General features: G+C 32.3%; 1 protein-coding gene across 2 annotated transcripts in view; it reads right to left on the reverse strand.

Moving 5' to 3' along the window:
• Positions 1-369: 369 nt before the first annotated feature.
• The window catches only part of LOC148605391 (uncharacterized), a 38,967-nt gene continuing 22,257 nt past the window's right edge, over positions 370-17,079 (reverse strand). For both annotated transcript variants that reach the window (XM_088549521.1, XM_088549520.1), the window contains exons 12-19: positions 15,053-15,163; positions 12,971-13,186; positions 12,210-12,343; positions 8,545-8,682; positions 7,839-8,009; positions 6,407-6,577; positions 4,960-5,057; positions 370-3,909 (exon numbers count right to left, since the gene is read on the reverse strand). In XM_088549521.1, coding sequence (XP_088405647.1) covers positions 3,656-3,909; positions 4,960-5,057; positions 6,407-6,577; positions 7,839-8,009; positions 8,545-8,682; positions 12,210-12,343; positions 12,971-13,186; positions 15,053-15,163 — 1,293 coding nt within the window. In that variant the 3' untranslated portion in view covers positions 370-3,655. The remainder of the gene's footprint in view (positions 3,910-4,959; positions 5,058-6,406; positions 6,578-7,838; positions 8,010-8,544; positions 8,683-12,209; positions 12,344-12,970; positions 13,187-15,052; positions 15,164-17,079) is intronic.

Here is a 17,079-nt window from a genome sequence, read left to right on the forward strand (position 1 = left end):
CAAAAATGGTGCAAAAGCAAACAAAACAAAATAGTTAAGTCTATAAAAATCTGATGGGAAGTGACATGCGTGTTAAAAACCCATCAAAATCACTTATTTTTTGTGCAGATACAGCTATAGACCACATAATCCATCTTCGTTTTTCATTTGGTTATTGCACTTTCAAGATGAAAGTTATTGTAGATTGTACATGAAATTGACACTTTGGAAGAGTTATCATTCTTGATTTTGTTTGATTTGGGAGATAATTGTATGATTTTCTCAAAAGTGCGGATGTAAATACAGAAATAATTATCATTATGTGAAAGAGTAATCAAGGGAACCAAGGTTATAGCAGTAATCAAAAGAATAATCCAGGGACAAAGACCAGACATGGAAAACAGACAGACATACAGTAACTAAAATAATACATACAAAGTTACAAAAGTAAATGAGCAACTCGGACTCCACTAAAAACTGGGAGCATGGACCAATTGCACCAGTAGGGTAAGCGTCCTCTGCTTTTCTAGAAACACCCACAAAATATAGCATATATAAACTGGAAAAGCTTTGTCTGGTGGGTTTTTCTACACCATGAATCACTTTACTATAGACAGTGTCTGAATTTATGTGGACTGGTACTTAAAATATCTACCAATAGAAATAAGATGTACAAAACACAAGAAATGCATTTATAAAAATCAAGAGCAGAAAGCTATTTAATAATGTTCTACAGCTCTTTGACCCAATCTGTAAAGAACAAGAGGCTCCCTGGAGCCTGAATCGCTCACCTGGTTGAATTTTGCCTTTCAAGGGCAATAAATTAAACAAGAAGTTGTCCAACAGTTTTGACTCAAGAAAACTTTGATAGGACTTATCATAAGGATCATTTCAGTAAATGTAAGTCTAAATCTATCATAGTTTTAAAGACATTGACGGTTTTGGAGATATATGCGAAAAACTACTGTCTCACCCCTTTGTTCTATTTTAGTAAAAGTGGCCATGTTTTTCGACAGATCAAAAAACCCCACTTCAATTCTATGCAGGATACCCCAAGGAACACTTGTACAGAGTTTTGTTTCAATAAGTAAAATAGGGTCAGAGGAGAAGATTTTTGAAAGAAATAACATTAAAAATAGCAAGAAACTTTGAAAAAAGGAAATAACTCCAACATGGCTTAATAGATTAAAATCAAAATTTGACGGCAGATAGATCTCGTTATACTGAACACTTTTACCCCTTTCAAAATCAGCTAAACCTATCCGTTTTGGAGATATATGCGAAAAACTATTGTCTGACCCCTTTGTTCTATTTTTAGTAACGGCGGCCATGCTTTTCGACGGATCAAAAATCCCCACATCAGTCTATGCATGATACCCAAAGGAACATTCATGCCATGTTGGTTCCAATTGGTCAAGTAGTGTCAGAGGAGAAGATTTTTGAAAGAAATGACATTAAAAATAGCAAAAAAAACGTCAAAAAAGGGCAATAAAATCAACACGGCTGAACAGATAAAATGAAAATTTGACCGCTGATAGATTTCATAATGCTGAACACTTTTTCCTGGTCAAAATTGGGCTTAACCTAACCGTTTTGGAGATATATGCCAAAAACTATTGTCTGACCCCTATGTTCTATTTTTAGTAATGGCGGCCATGTTTTTCGACGGATCAAAAATCCCCACATCAGTTCTATGCAGGTTACCTCAAGAAACAGTCATGCCAAGTTTGGTTCCAATTGGTCAAGGAGTGTCAGAGGAGAAGAGTTTTGAAAAATTGTTGACGACGGCGACGGACGCCAAGTGATGGCAATAGCTCACATGGCCTTTGGTCAGGTGAGCTATAAAGGAAGAAAAAAATGTACATTAAATATTTTGATCGATAGAGAAAAATGCCGCTAAATCCTGATGATTACTTATGGACAATCTTTTTCTGCTATGACCTACAAATCCTATAAATTTTGTTTATGAGATATAAAAATAGCTCTCCACCTGAGTCATGCTAATTCATTTGAAAAAAAAGGTCAGATGTTAAGTAAGCTAGCTAAAGGCATCATTATTGATAGAACAGGCAATGATTTTCACATTAAACCAAGTGAAAAAATATTAAAGGTTAAAATAACAACAAAATGTACAGGGAAAGAAAATATTTTCTATTGAAAGAAATTTAAATGCATTCCATTTTTTTCTCTCGTCTCGTATGACAGATAAGGTAAATTTCAAAACTCTGAAGTATTCTTAACAACATACATGTATTAAGAATAAAAAATGTGTGGTCTTTTGACATATAAATCACTCCCTGCACGTCATAAATGGTCAGCTACTTGTATAACATTTAATAAATCATTCTACTATATTTGTGATATTAAGCTACCACACATTTTCTGTAGAATGCAGATATTTTGCAGCACTAGTTGTGATTTTCTGGTGAGTTTATAAAACATTGTAGTTGAAACCAAGAGAAAAGCTCATAAAGTTTTTTAAAGTTTCTTTGCTTGAACCACATGTAGTCAATACTAGTATCTGCTTGATTATAAAACAAGTTTTCAAAGGGTGTATGGTTACAGATCAATAAGTTTTTACCTTAAGTTGCCAAGCAGAGTAACTCAATCTACAAGTTTTCTATTATTCAAAAAGCGATAAAGCAGTATCTATGTTTAGGTCCAATGTAAAAATTAATGTTTTATCTAAAGACGAAGTTACTGACCAGTTCACATATTCACAAAAAAATCGTAAAATTAAATTTCGATTTAGGTGTAAATCTACGTTATGTATGAAATTACGTTCTACATTTTTTTTTGGTGAATATGGCAACAGAGATGTAGTTGTACTTTTTACTTCCATAGCCAGGCAAGTACTTGTGCCAATAGTCCTTTTTTTCATATTTACAGAATGCAAGCCATTTTAGCAAGTTTTTCAAATGAATGTAAACCACCATCACACTACAACCTGGTTGGATGTCTCATTAGGGAAAGGAAAACAGTAAATATTTTTCTCAGAAACTTTAACTATTTTCACTTTGGTAAGTAGCTAAATGGTTTGAAATAAATTATTTAGAATTATCCAGGTACTTTCCCAAGCTTTAATCAGTCAAATATTTGAATTTGAAGTCCACTGCTGTCCCTTGCTCTAATCGGACAATAAACTAGTCTGTAGGGTTAGAGAGTATTACTTCCCTTCACTCAAAATTTATGAAAAACAAAGTCAGGAATATGAAAAAGGTCTACTACATGTACTACATAGGAATAATTGCAATATATGTTTTTTATATGATATGAAAACACCTGAAAAAACATGTGTTTAGGACCACCATGGAAAACATGTTTCATATGGTAATGGTATGTTTTCAATAGAATTTCGGATATGCAAGGAGTATTGTTTTCCTATCATTTTCCAAACATGATTTTATGTATTTTTAAATGCACAAAAAGATATTTTTACCATACTGGTACTAAACATATATTTCAATATATTAAAAAAACCATGAAAACATATGTTGCGATTAATGGTGCATTTCTCAGAATTTGAAAGAATAAAAGAATCTGAGACATACAAAAATCAATACCACAAACAAATGTTCCAAAGAATACAAATGACATTCACATTTAAAAAAAATATACACATACAATACCTAAAATAATAGTGTAAATGTAAATTGTTATTCTGATACATCACAAGTCAAGTAAGTAAAGCACAAATAATTCCATCATGTCCATCGCGCATGTAAACTCTCCTTCCAGCTTTTCCAAAATCAGGGTCAGAGTATTCACGTTCTGTGTCTGGAGGTAGGTAACATGTCATAAATGACCTGGGTCCCTGTCCTAGACACAACAGTACCTGTTTTAACAGTCCATTATGGTCATAGTGATACAAGTTTTCACGGTAGTGATGTAAGGTTTTAATGTGTTGGGTAACAGTCAACAGGAATCCAGCTGGAAAAAAAAAAACAAGATTAAAATTTTTGTTAAGTAAGTTAATTCATGTAAAATTCAAACAATAAAAACTTGCAGTCATATTTCGTAATGTCCTTGTTGACAAGGAAATTAAAATTTTATTTTTCAAGCATAACTGCAGATCCTACTGTTTGTGTTTCTGTGTGTTTTTGGCACCTTGTAATATAACTTCAAAGAGACTCATTCACTAATAGTTAAGTTATTGTCTGTGTATCTTTTCTATTTACTCATAAACTCAATGAATATTTGTAAAGTACAGATTTTTGATAGTACATGTATATGCATCAAAAGGGCATAAAAGTGTATGTGTGCGTGCGTGTGCGTGCGTGTGCGTGCGTGCGTGCATCAGGATAATACAAGTTTCTGGTCTCCCTTTTTCACCCCTTTTTTCTGAAAAGTTCAAGTCTTTACCCCCAAAATCAATCCAAGTCTGACCATTACTGTATAGAGTATTGTAGAACAATATCATACCTATGCTTTTACTGGAGTTATATAGTTAAAATCTATGAAAACTTTGTTTTCAAGCCCCTTTTTGGTCCTTATTACTAAAGGGCCATAACCTATGAAATCAATACCAATCTTTCTTTTGCAGTTTGAAATTTTGTTATAACATTTTATAAAGTTCATCCAATGAACAGTGTACTTATTGCACGAAAACTAAGTGCCTAAGGATGACAGTGCCATACCAATTGCAGTCTCTTTGTTTGCTCCAGCGTAAAATAAATTATTTAAGTTATTTTATATGGAACTCATACAAAAAGACTTGCAGTCATATTTCATAATGCTGTTGTAGACTGGTCGTTACAAACAATAGAATTAAGTATTAAAAGTGAAATGTCTATTAGTGTAAAAACACCGATAAATAATGAATAACTTCTATATAATAAAACTGTTCAGAAAAGCATTTTGCATTGTAATGAAGCTTTTCCAGATCCTGGAAGTTAACAATAAAATGGAGAATGGTCTTCTGATTTCCATGTGATCTACAGGAATGAGACTTACAAACCCTATTACAACTTCACTGGTTACCTGTTTCATTAATGAAGTGGATTTCTTTAGGAAAACCTGCCAATGTCAAGGACAACGTTATGGTAACCGTGGCATCCTCATTCTGGTCTTCTTTGTTCCTGAAAGAATTTTGAGAATGTTTTCAACCTAGTTTGTGCTTAAAGAAGTGAAGTCAATAAGCCAATAGCCCTAAGTATTTATATTACTTACAAAATTGTATGTTGTAAAGATGCTACAAAATAATAGTACAATGTATTTAAGTAGCTGTCTTTGTAGGAATCATGCAAAATCTGAAAAATGTGATACACCCTAAAAAAAAAGGCTACATATTTTTATTTTTGTAATGAAGTTGTTTTTTCTGTCTATACTTTGAAATGAGTAATTATTCATTCAAATCTGCCTGCCCTTAGGAGATAATCAACATTGAAAATCCAGTAGATTCTATTGTATTTGAGCGCCATTTACAGATTTATCTCCCTTAATTTTGAAATCTACAGCGCATTCTATATAATTTTTATCTCCTAAGAGCATGGGTTATATGAAAATCACGTGTTATTTTCTGTTTACAATGACATTTCAAACAAAACATCAAAAATAAAAATATGTAGGCTTTTTACCCATGAATCACATTTTGCATGATTCTTAGCAGGAGTGCTACTTAAATGTTCAGATCAATTGTGGTGCTTGATAATAAGTCATTATTGTGAAATGTCTTCATTGTGACTCAACTTTGATATTTTCCAATCACAATTTTTCATGAAATGAGAGTGTCTGCATGCCAGTTACGAAACAATACTTTTCACACAAATTTCTAAAGGCAGTATTTTATGTATTTTTTTTTTATATTTTGCCAAAATATTGGTAAGGTCTAGTGATCGGTTGTACAAACAAATTTTAATTTAAAATTAAGATGTAAGTGTCATTATTGAAAATTGTATTATAATGTAATAACTTATGACTAACATGACTAATTTTATACTAATACATGTATTTTGTTTTTTAAATCAGCTTCCATTTGTTGCCCCCTAACAAATGTGTACAATTAGACCCTATGCCAAAAAGACCTTTCAAATAGAAGACACTTATTGCCCAGACCACAGTGATATGGTCCAAATTATTTTCGGCTGTTTGCCTATGTGATGAAAAAGTCGAAGAGATACAGTGTTTTGTTTACATTTTAGAACTCTGATATTTTGTAAAAGACATATAAAAAGCATGTGATGAAATAACACACTTTCCAATATTTATCCTAATATAACTACATACAAACATTTTTTCAGTTTATTTTCGATCTGAGCATGTAAAAAGACTGACAAAAACGTCAGCTGAAGTTTGATAAAATGTCCACCATGGGCTGTCAAAATTTCCAGACCCTTGTTCAAATACCTGCATGTCTAAAGCAAGTGTGTTTATTTTGATAAATTTTCTACTATTGCTTCTTAACCAAATACTTAAAATCAACAAATACCTTTGAATTTTAACTATTAACAGGTGGTTGTCAATGGCAACAGCTCCTCTTGTATACTCTGTCCCAGCATCATCAATAAAGGTTGCTTCCCCAACTACTTTGAATGTAGAAAATTCCACTGCACTTTTCAACTTCAGTTCATCTTGACGCCAAACAGAACTATCCAGTGGTCTAAAAACATAAAAAAAAATAACTGTTAAGTGTCAGTCTCTGTAAGAATCAGGCAGTCAATGAAACGTGGTATGAAAAAAAACCAAATTTTGAAAGTTTAATTTGACTATTAGCACCTTAAGAATCAAGGAAAACAAACAATAATATCCATATCATGTTGGTGCTTTGATTTATAATTTCATTGAAATGCACTGAAAATGAACATTTCAAGGGCAGATAACCCCATCAAAAACCTCATTTTTCAGGTACAGATCTTACACTCTTTGATAGGTGATTTGACAATCAAACTAACCTATACAAGGTAAGATTTTACCATACCGGTTAACCTTTGGAACAGTTCATGTTGGAGATAATCCTCCATTGACATTCTCCCGTGTGGGAGATTTTGACATAAAAATTCAATTATTTTGTATTTTTCCCACAAAATATGCTAATTTTAACTGAAGTTTGCAACGTCAATATATTTCCTTGTTTGTTGACATCACACATACTGATATTGCATGAATTTCCATTAAAATATTAACAGCTCCACATAGTCTATTTCCAAAATGTTTTCATTACTTAGGAAGCAACTGTTAAATTTCTACTGAGTGTTGCTAGGATCAAATTTTCTGTCCTAGATATTTTTGTCCATATAATATCTGACCTAAATTTTATTTTTTCAAGCCTATCTTTGATTTACCCAATTGTTAATCCTGGATTTTTTAACCATGTTTATGACTGTTTACTGTTGACTTAAGGAGGTAGACCTGGGGTAAGGGACATAACTCTTGAAATCAGTGATATGTTTGTATCATATTCAATTTCACCAAAGCCTATCAAGCTATCATTTGAAACTTGAATGAATTCAGTCCAAGTTACATTGATGCTTACATAAGATTAAAGTAAAATGCTGAATACAAACATTTAAATGATTTTTAAGAGTTGCGTCCCCTACCCCAGGTCTACCTCCTTAAGAGTTTGGTTCATGTCAACATAAAAAATTAGCAGTCACCCAGTAGCCCATGCCTACTTGATTTTGAACTTGGCTACCAAACTTTTGAGTAAAATTTAGTTGAACATATAGAACATTTAAACAAAAATATGGTATAGGCTACCAGTTTGTATTTCCTAATTTTTACCACTGTGGGTCTGTGCCTCCAATTTTATTGCTTGCAACAATTGATTGCCTTCAAATACTTAATTACCATGCCATCACAAATTTCTAGAGAAAACAATACATTTTGTTCATGTCCCCATTTTGTACTTAAATATCACATACTTGCTACAATTTAGGATAGGGTCCAACGGAGCCAGATCTGTTGCTATGTCAATAAATTTGACTGCCCCATTTTTTGTCACCATAACTAGAATATCTGCTATTGATGCCATATCTGTGATCTCTCCTAGAAAGTCTATATTTGTATTACAGTCATAATACATTTTACATAACCTGTAAATTAAAGTGAAAATAGTATGTGGTAAGTTTCCATTAAAGCCTCAACTAGAAATGATTCCAAAATTAAAGTTTTCATCTTTTTTTATGTCATTTGGTCTTTTTTTGCTTCTGATATATTCAATTCATCTAGAATACAAACAAAAAGCTACTTAAAATATCCTGAAGCATCTGTGATGCCAATATTTTTTGACTGTTTATATATGGAAGTATCCTACCATTTTTCCATAGTGCATTTCAACTTAATTTGACCTATCAATATTTTTAAAAGGCAAACTTTGATGCTTGTTTATGGTTGTTATGCAGTATAAATACTTGGATAATGCAAAAAATCCCAGTGCTTTATTTCTTTATGTGATACACTTTATGCATATTTTGCCTGATTGTTAAGACAGATTAGTACTAAAATAAATTACTTCCCAATAAAACGTAACAGCAGGCATGAAAAATGATGAAGCATTTCTCCCAAATCATTAAAAAGGAACAGACATATAAACAAAAAAACTAATTACACAAGGAGCAAATCTCTTACCTTTCATCTCCTGTAAGGTAGAATATATTGCTTGAAAAGGTCACAGGGTTAAATCTTTTATCCATAAATGGGTCAAAGATCATAGTAGATATTTCCTGGTTTACTATCTCACCTTCCACATTGTAGGTTACATATCCTCTGAAAAAAATAATCTGTTGCAATATATCCTTGTATTCGACAGAAGCTTAATAAAGAACTGATCAATCTGAAATTGACTCTGATAAAATTGCATTGTTGACAAAATGGCTGTTGTAAATCATTCAATAATACATTTTATTTGTTGCTAAAATTGTCATATGAATATTAAACAGATCAGATAAATTGAGGTCAATAAACAGTGATTTTAAATTTAAGTACACAAACATTAAGAAGAGAGATGAATACTAAACTCTTTTATTATTTTTAAGGGTTATTGCATTTATATTGGTGATTATTACTCTCAGGTACATGCTTCAGACAATATTCACCACTACAAATACAATAACTTTATAATATAGTAATTTATACTTGCTTATTTGTTTATTAGATAGATATTTTATTCTCATAAACCACAATGGTTACAGACCACCAATTCAACCATTGAGCATTTGGAATGTACACAATAATAGTCCTATGCAGAAATTACCCCATGTTCATCATAGTGCTGTGGAAAAAGTTCTCATTTTATTTCAAAAATTAAAACTGTTTCTGAAAGGAAAAATATCTCTGTACATTTTAAAAGTGCATTTTGCTTCTTGTGATGTGACACCTAATGATTTCTAAATATCCCCCATCTTGTGAAAACACTGGGATTTCCCATGCTATTTATAGACCCTTCACTTCCAGTGAACAGTACTGCACTGCAAGTCTGCTAACCTGACATGCCATTCTAAGGATTGTGAGCTGACATATATAGAACCTGCTGATATATAGTCCTCTGCAGGTCAAAATTAAGGTAAAGTCCAGAGAAGCCATTGAATGTTGTGAAATTAGCATTGAGGCTTATGGGAAGTGGAATTAGTGGTTTCTAGTCTTTAATACAATAGAATATTATTGAAACTGCAGTATGGATACTATGTAGATGAGATTAATGTATCTATGATTGACTGATTATTGGGGTTTAACGCCCAAGCAGCAATATTTCAGCTATATTCAGAAGATGAACATGAAATGGATGACAAAATGAACATGAAATGATGATGATGAAATGAAAAAAGGGATGGTACACAAGGATAATAGGGTCGACAAATTTTGTTTGCCACTAGAAAAAGGGAGGGATGGGTAGGGTCGGGCAATTTAGCCCCCCCTGGGCGGAAAGCAAAGGTTCCTACTCCTATTGAATACCACAGCAGGGTTCTTTAAAGTGCAAGGAACGTGACAACATTCCCAACACAGTGCACCACTATGGTTTGCATTCAGGTTTTCCGTATTATAGCTTGACAATCCCAGCAAGTAACACCCCAGGGGTACCCCATTCCACCACCTGGGGCACAAAACCCAGTTGCTCTGTCTGCAGAGCGCCCTAGCCCCCAGCTAAGGTTCTGAGCACTATTTAGTCCCCTTTTATGACTGTAGGCCTATTACTTTGACACCTGGACCCGCACAGGGTGATTAATGTATCTAAAACAGTACTTTTATAATTAAACTATTTACTACCACAATGAACATGATGAACTGGACCCTCGAAAATTAATTACTGTTTTCAAGTATCTGTCCCAGTAAGAATCAGGCAGTATGTGAAACATGGTGTGAAAAAACCCATCATTTTGATAGTGTTAATCAAGGAAAACAGACAAGATTTTCAATATCATACTGGACCATTGAGTTATAATTTTATTGAAATGCACTGAAAATGTACATTTCAAGGGCAGACATCTCTGTCAAAAACCTCTTTTTTCTAACATTCTAACCTGTCTTAAAAGACAATGATTCCAATATCACTACGCAGTGCATCCTATGAAAAGTTTTAAACATGTACATTATCTGAACCAATCCATGCAACTAAAATTGCAATCTGTCATCGATCACAGATCAATTTCTGATCAGTCATCAATCCGTCATACCAATCCCTTAATCTGGTAATCGCTTCCATTTTACATCACGTGACCGCTGATTGGTTTATATATTTTATAGATTGGACCGTTTTGGTTTTCCATTTTTACACATCTTAACAAAATGATATATATGAAAATTTAGAATTCCTTTACATTTGCTTTTTTTTAATGAAATATAAATTGTAGTTTTATCATTTTAAATTCAAAATTTATTCAATATGGCACTACATTGGATTCGTAAAAATGAAAATTCTTGCAGAAGTACAGTAAGGGCAAAATATGGCCTCAAAAACAGTCTACTTGAAAAAAAAATTCTGTTGTTTCTCCAGCTCCTTAATGTGTTTGTAATTGATTTGATTGGTTTATGGTAAAAATTTGAACATACACTGTCTTAAATGCCCCTCAAACTTGGCTGAGATTGGGAAAATCTATTAAAAAGGCTGGAAAACAAAAAAATTTTGTGCAGTTTTTCACTCTTTTAACAATGGCCACATGTGTCTTTAACTCTTGTGCTTCAAATATTTTATGTATAATTGTCAGTTACAACATGTGTAAAAAATATCTTGAGTCAACAGATGTGTGGCCACTTCATTTCCACACAAAAGCCATCTTAAAAATTGCAGAAATGTTAAGTGTTAAAGGTTTTTGTAAAAGTTACTGCTATTTCTAGAATAACATCATAACTCTTGTCAAAAACATCTTATTCAGTGTTTGTGACCATTTTACTATACTACTACTACCTAGAAAACAGCTTTAATCGAATTTTTAAAAATGCCCAAATTGAGAGACCAAAAGGGGTCCTTACCAAACTTTCTCCTTTACATGAACCAATCAATTATCATTTAACATATCCAAAGTGCAATTGAACCGCTCAACAGTCATCACTTCTTGATCTATCAACTATCATTCAAACATCTGTCACTGATCCGCCAAATAGTTCTCAGGATAAGTTCCGAGATTGGATATGAATACCAAGAGTCTTAGGTCTCACTAACCACTTCTAACTTTTATCCGCCAAGTAGTTCTCAGGATAAGTTCCGAAATTGGATATGAATACCAAGAGTCTTAGGTCTCACTAACCACTTCCAACTTTTCTATTACTTTACATGTTAACAAAGTGATTTTCAAAGTTTCACTGTGAATTCCCAAGACAAATGACAACTTAAAGTTGCATACCATTGCAAAGCTTGGAAAATAAGGCTTTCAAAATCATTATGCTAATGGTATGATGATAATAGAAATTTTTCACAAAATTTTCTTGAATAAATAATACTGAAAATCCATATTTTTACCTTTCCTGCTTAGTGACAACTTGGAGGCAAATTTATACTCACACATGTAAACAAAATTCATAACTTTTGTAGTAAATTACAAATTTGATTTTAAAGTACACATGCTCAGCTTTATTTTGACTACTTTTGAACAGATTTCACACAAATAATGCACTTACAATGTATAGATCTAGGATCAGTGTGTTTTTGGTACTACATAAGGGTGTGGCAATTTGACCCGAAAGTGGTTAGTGAGACCTTATGTGATCTCATGATTTTGCTCTCCCTAAGAAGGTCACTTAAGACAGGTTTGACTGTAAATACATCCATCAGACTTTAAGACTATTTTCTATAACCTTACCCATTAGTCATTTTCACACAGAAGACATCAGACCCTTTGGCCATTCTTGGTGTTTGCTTTACAAAGTTACTGAAGTGGCCCAAGTTAAACATCACTGGTTTTCTAAACTTCTCCTTTCTTGAACAGTCTACTATCTACAAATAAAATCTAAGGTCATTCAAAATTAACTTCCTTGCTGTGAGGCCATTTTGTACTAAGAATCCACAAACTTGTGTTTCTTCCTTAATCCACGAAAATTGGTAAAAATCAATAGAGCAGAAAAAACATACACTTGACCTTTAACTTATCATGGTGAACTTATATAACAAAAATCATGTCAATATCTGAAAGCATTTAGAAAAAAAGTCCAAAAAACTGTTATTTCTGTGAATTTTGCTAAATTCAAGGCCTGTATTGTCAGTTAAAATCATCGGAGTGGAATGAAAGTTAAACCTGACCTGTAACTTATCACCAACATCACAGACATTTGACAGACTTATTTCAAACATCATACATAAGTTTTATAAAATTTTGCCAACTTCACAGTAGAATTTTGATCACAATGGTTGCTATTTTGTTCAACACAAATAGGATTTTTATTTTCATAGACATGATAAATATGGAGAAACTAGTCCTCCTTTGCATCATCACTTTAACACAGGCAGGCCAATTACATGTATGTCCATATTTTAACCTGCACTATTGCCTGGGGTAAAATAAATGACCAGACAATGGTAAAACATTGATAAAATGGAGTTTATGTGAATCATTTTGAAACATACCATAATAAGATATCTGCCTTGGCCATTGTATGCAGCTTTAATTGCCAGCACTAATCCTAATCCAAATGTACAATAATCAGCAACCGAGAAAATATCGTGGAAAAAAGACAGGTTTTGTTTTTGTATTTTGCTTTCTTTCTTCTCCTTTTTTTCATTGTCTTTCTTCCCTTTCAGCTTTCTCCTCTGCAAATTGTTCGTAGCGTGAGTAAGCAGACCCTGAAAAAGAAAAAAAAAATTGCGGCTGAGAGTGAATGAATGAAAGATTTGGATAATTTGATAAGAGTATTTTTTTTAAAATACCCCACAAATTAATTTCATGGAAGACTTCATTTGATTACTTCCTCTCATGCTTGATGATTTGATTTTTGCTACTCTTCTACCATTATCCCACATCCTCAAATATATCAAAGTGCTACTGGCACTGGAGGTTTTTGATCCTTGTGAAAACTGTTGTAAAAACAGAATTTTGATTGCATGATGTAAAATAAAACTGTAATCATAAATTTGCCTTTCCAATATTACTTAAAATACTTTTTCTAATATGGATAACTGAATATCAATCTTTACAACCAAGATATAAGCTGCAGACCAATAGCTTAACAGTATATCCAACTTCACACATATTTACAAATTTTGTTTCATTTCATCTTTTTCACAAATTTTTAATCTGTCAAAAACATTTTTTTTGCAATTACACACTCAAAAAAGTATTTCAACATAGTAAATATTCTTACACTCTAATTATACTCAAATAAAACCAATTTCAGAGACATTCTGCAACGAATAAATTTCCTAAGATCAAATTAATTACTAAATATCTTTCAAGGCCAAAAATTGAGTCCTTCAAATATCCACTTGATTTGAAGACTTGATCTAATTTTTATCTAAAGCCAAAACAGATATTGAATGATGAAAAGGGAATTGATATTGGACTATATTTCCTGTAGTGATTAGAAATAGTAGGAAGGTTCGGTTAAGGAGGTAGCCCAAGGGTAAGGGGCACAACTCTTAAAAATCATTGGAATGTTTGTATTCAGCATTTGACATCAATCTTATGTAAGCATCTAATTAACTTGGATTCATTTTATTCTGATTCAAATGAAAGCTTGAGAGGCTTAAGTGAAATTGAATGTGATACAAACATATCACTGATTTCATGAGTTGTGTCCCTTACCCTTACTGAAGGATCAAAACCTAACCTAACCTAAAAAAGTGAAAATTTATAGACATGAGACAGGAACCAACCAAGATGCAAATGATAACCCCACGTCCTTTCAGCCAATCTACATAACTAAAATAAATATTATGATCTAATGGCAATATACACTTCAGTTCAAAATCAAAAATAGATTTTTATCAACAGAAATAAACTATTAAGGTTTCATGGAAATTCCTGGAGTTTGTTGTGAGTATACATAAATAAAAAAAAACAGGAAATTGCTTCAATTTTGTAGAATAAAGTCCCATAACTCAAAATGGAAAAAAAATAAAATTGAGAGGTTGCACACATCAATAGAAAGAAACAATTCATATCAAAAGTTTCCGTCACAATCCCCAGAAAAATCCCAGCCTTCATTATGTGAGATGGCTTCTTGTGATACTATTCAAAAAAGTGATCCATCAACTTAGTCAAGTTATTGTCAAGACACCAAATGTCTACAGCTGACAATGATGACACAGATGACAACCATGCTGTACCATTATATAGCTGCAAAAAATTGACAAATATATGGACTAACAGACAGACAGACTATCAAGGATAAAATGGTCTGAGTATACCCCTCCTTTGAAGCAGGGGTATTAATGATAAATAGTGAAACTTGCCTATATCAAACCCCTTCTAGATTGTAAAACTTCATCAATTTTGCCAGGAGTTTGAGTTTTAACCATGTTCAAAATACATTTCAATAGATATTAAAGACTTCAAAAAGTGTAGTTTATAAAGGTTTTTGTTTTATTCAGGTTTTGGTTCAGAAAGGTTTTTCCTGTATTCAGGGTTTGGTTCAGACAGATTTTTCCTATATTCAGGGTTTGGTTTAGACAGGTTTCACTGCATATAATGGCTTAAATGCACAAACATACTTCTCCAGTAGTCTTCCATCCTTTGTTTATATACTTTGAAATCAACTTGATTTGTTCTGCTTTTAATTCTTCAGATTCATTACATTTTCTTTTAATAGATATCTGTAAATCCTAAAATGCAATAATGATATACAGTAATTTTAGTTAAAATATTTCAGACGTCCTTAGGTGAATGTATAAATACTATGCATCTTTTACAAATTTATTCAATATAGAACTAGTTCTAATATAAACCAAAAAATTTCATATTATTATTTGAACTAGTTCATTAAGAATCCCATTTTCATATTTTTTTCCGCTAAACCATTAATTCTTAAATTACTTTTAACTGACATTAACCAACTCATCTTTTTATATTCATCTGGCACTTTCAACAACAAATAAAATGTATTTTGAAATGATTAGCATCAACTATTTTTGTTGACACATTTAAAACAACAATGAAATATTATCTGAGTCAATTTCAGAATACTTTGCTCCCTTCCCTAGAGTCTATACAGAATCCATACAAATGGTTATATTGCACAATTGCTTTTCTACTGAAGTTTATGAAAACTCCCTTTTTATGAAAAACTCATAAATGTCATATTGAAACAGATAAAGTGTGCCTGAAATGAGCAGATATGTTGAATACAACGATAATTAAAACACTAGAACACAACATTGCTTATATGCTAAAAATTAACTTTTGGGTTCATGTTGAGGTACTTTTTTCATGGGTAGGGGTGGCAATTTTTCACCTGTTTGGATTTGGAAAAGTTTAAATATTTATTAAAAAATTGAATAAAAGACAATATCGGGTGATATAGAAGAAAATTCTGAAATTCTGAAAATTCCCATTTTTCTGATTTTATAGTAATTGTCACCCAAAAAGGAAAATCTAAGCACCTAAATAGATCAGATATGTTGAGAACATCATTATCTAAATTATAAATGCCTAAAATATGAATTCTACAATGTCAGTATGCTGTGAATGAGAATTCTGTTTGATACTGAGGGTAATATTTTTAACATTTTTTGAAAATCCTTTCTTCACAATTAATTTATCGTGGTTTATTTATGTACAAAATTAAATTGTCTATCAAATGACACCAAATTTGAGACGTTTTAGTTGAGCAATAATTTGTTGAGTTGAATTTATGTGACTTTTGACTGAAAAATAAAAAATCCCATTTGTTTTGCTTTTTTTGGATAAATTCTGACTACTAAAATCGCCAGAATTCATCAAAAGAACCCCAGAAGTATAAATTGTGGTAATACTAAACAGAAAATACCAAATAAGCCATTTTTCACATTGTAAAGCTGAGACGTTGCACTACACGATGATACCTAATTTTTTTTAGTTAGTTCATACATGCTATCTCAGGAAGGCTTAGACACTCAAACAACTGAGTCACAAAAATCTTGGCTCTTTTACCCAGTGGGGTATATAGGCTTATACTGAAAAAGAATCCGAAAATATTCTCTAGCGACAAATTGATTCGATAATGGGAGGTATAAAGGTACCTAAAAATCACCATGAAGATGATGAGTGGGGGGTGCAGAGTGGATCCTCCCAGCCCATGGACTAATTGGTTTGAAACATAGAAGGGTGTTTGTTAAAATTTCAACTTTCAACATCATAAAATCATGAGATAATGTGATATGAACAGGTGATATTAAAAGTTAGTCATTGTGGTTGGTAGTTGGGGACTGTGATGCATCAACAATAAAATCTGATTGGTTGAAAGCAATGCTGTGACTTTTTTTCAGTCCTTCAATAACAACCAGTGACATTATAGACGGTCGATCGCTAAAATTTCTGCCATGGCTGAATCTGAATGTCAATTGGCCAAATATTCCAGAGGAATCATAGAAAAAAGGTTTTATAACTCATGAAATATTTCAATATTGCAAGAGTAATCATAGGAACCAAGGTTATAGCGGTAATCAAAAGAATGTAATCCAGGGACAAAGACTAGATATGGAAAACAGACATACACAACAAAGAACATAAAGTAACTAAAATCATACATACAAAGTAACAA

This window comes from Perna viridis, chromosome 10 (genome assembly GCF_037379345.1).
Source record: "Perna viridis isolate PV_CMFRI_1.1 ecotype Kerala chromosome 10, ASM3737934v1, whole genome shotgun sequence".
In the NCBI taxonomy this organism is placed as follows: domain Eukaryota; kingdom Metazoa; phylum Mollusca; class Bivalvia; order Mytilida; family Mytilidae; genus Perna; species Perna viridis.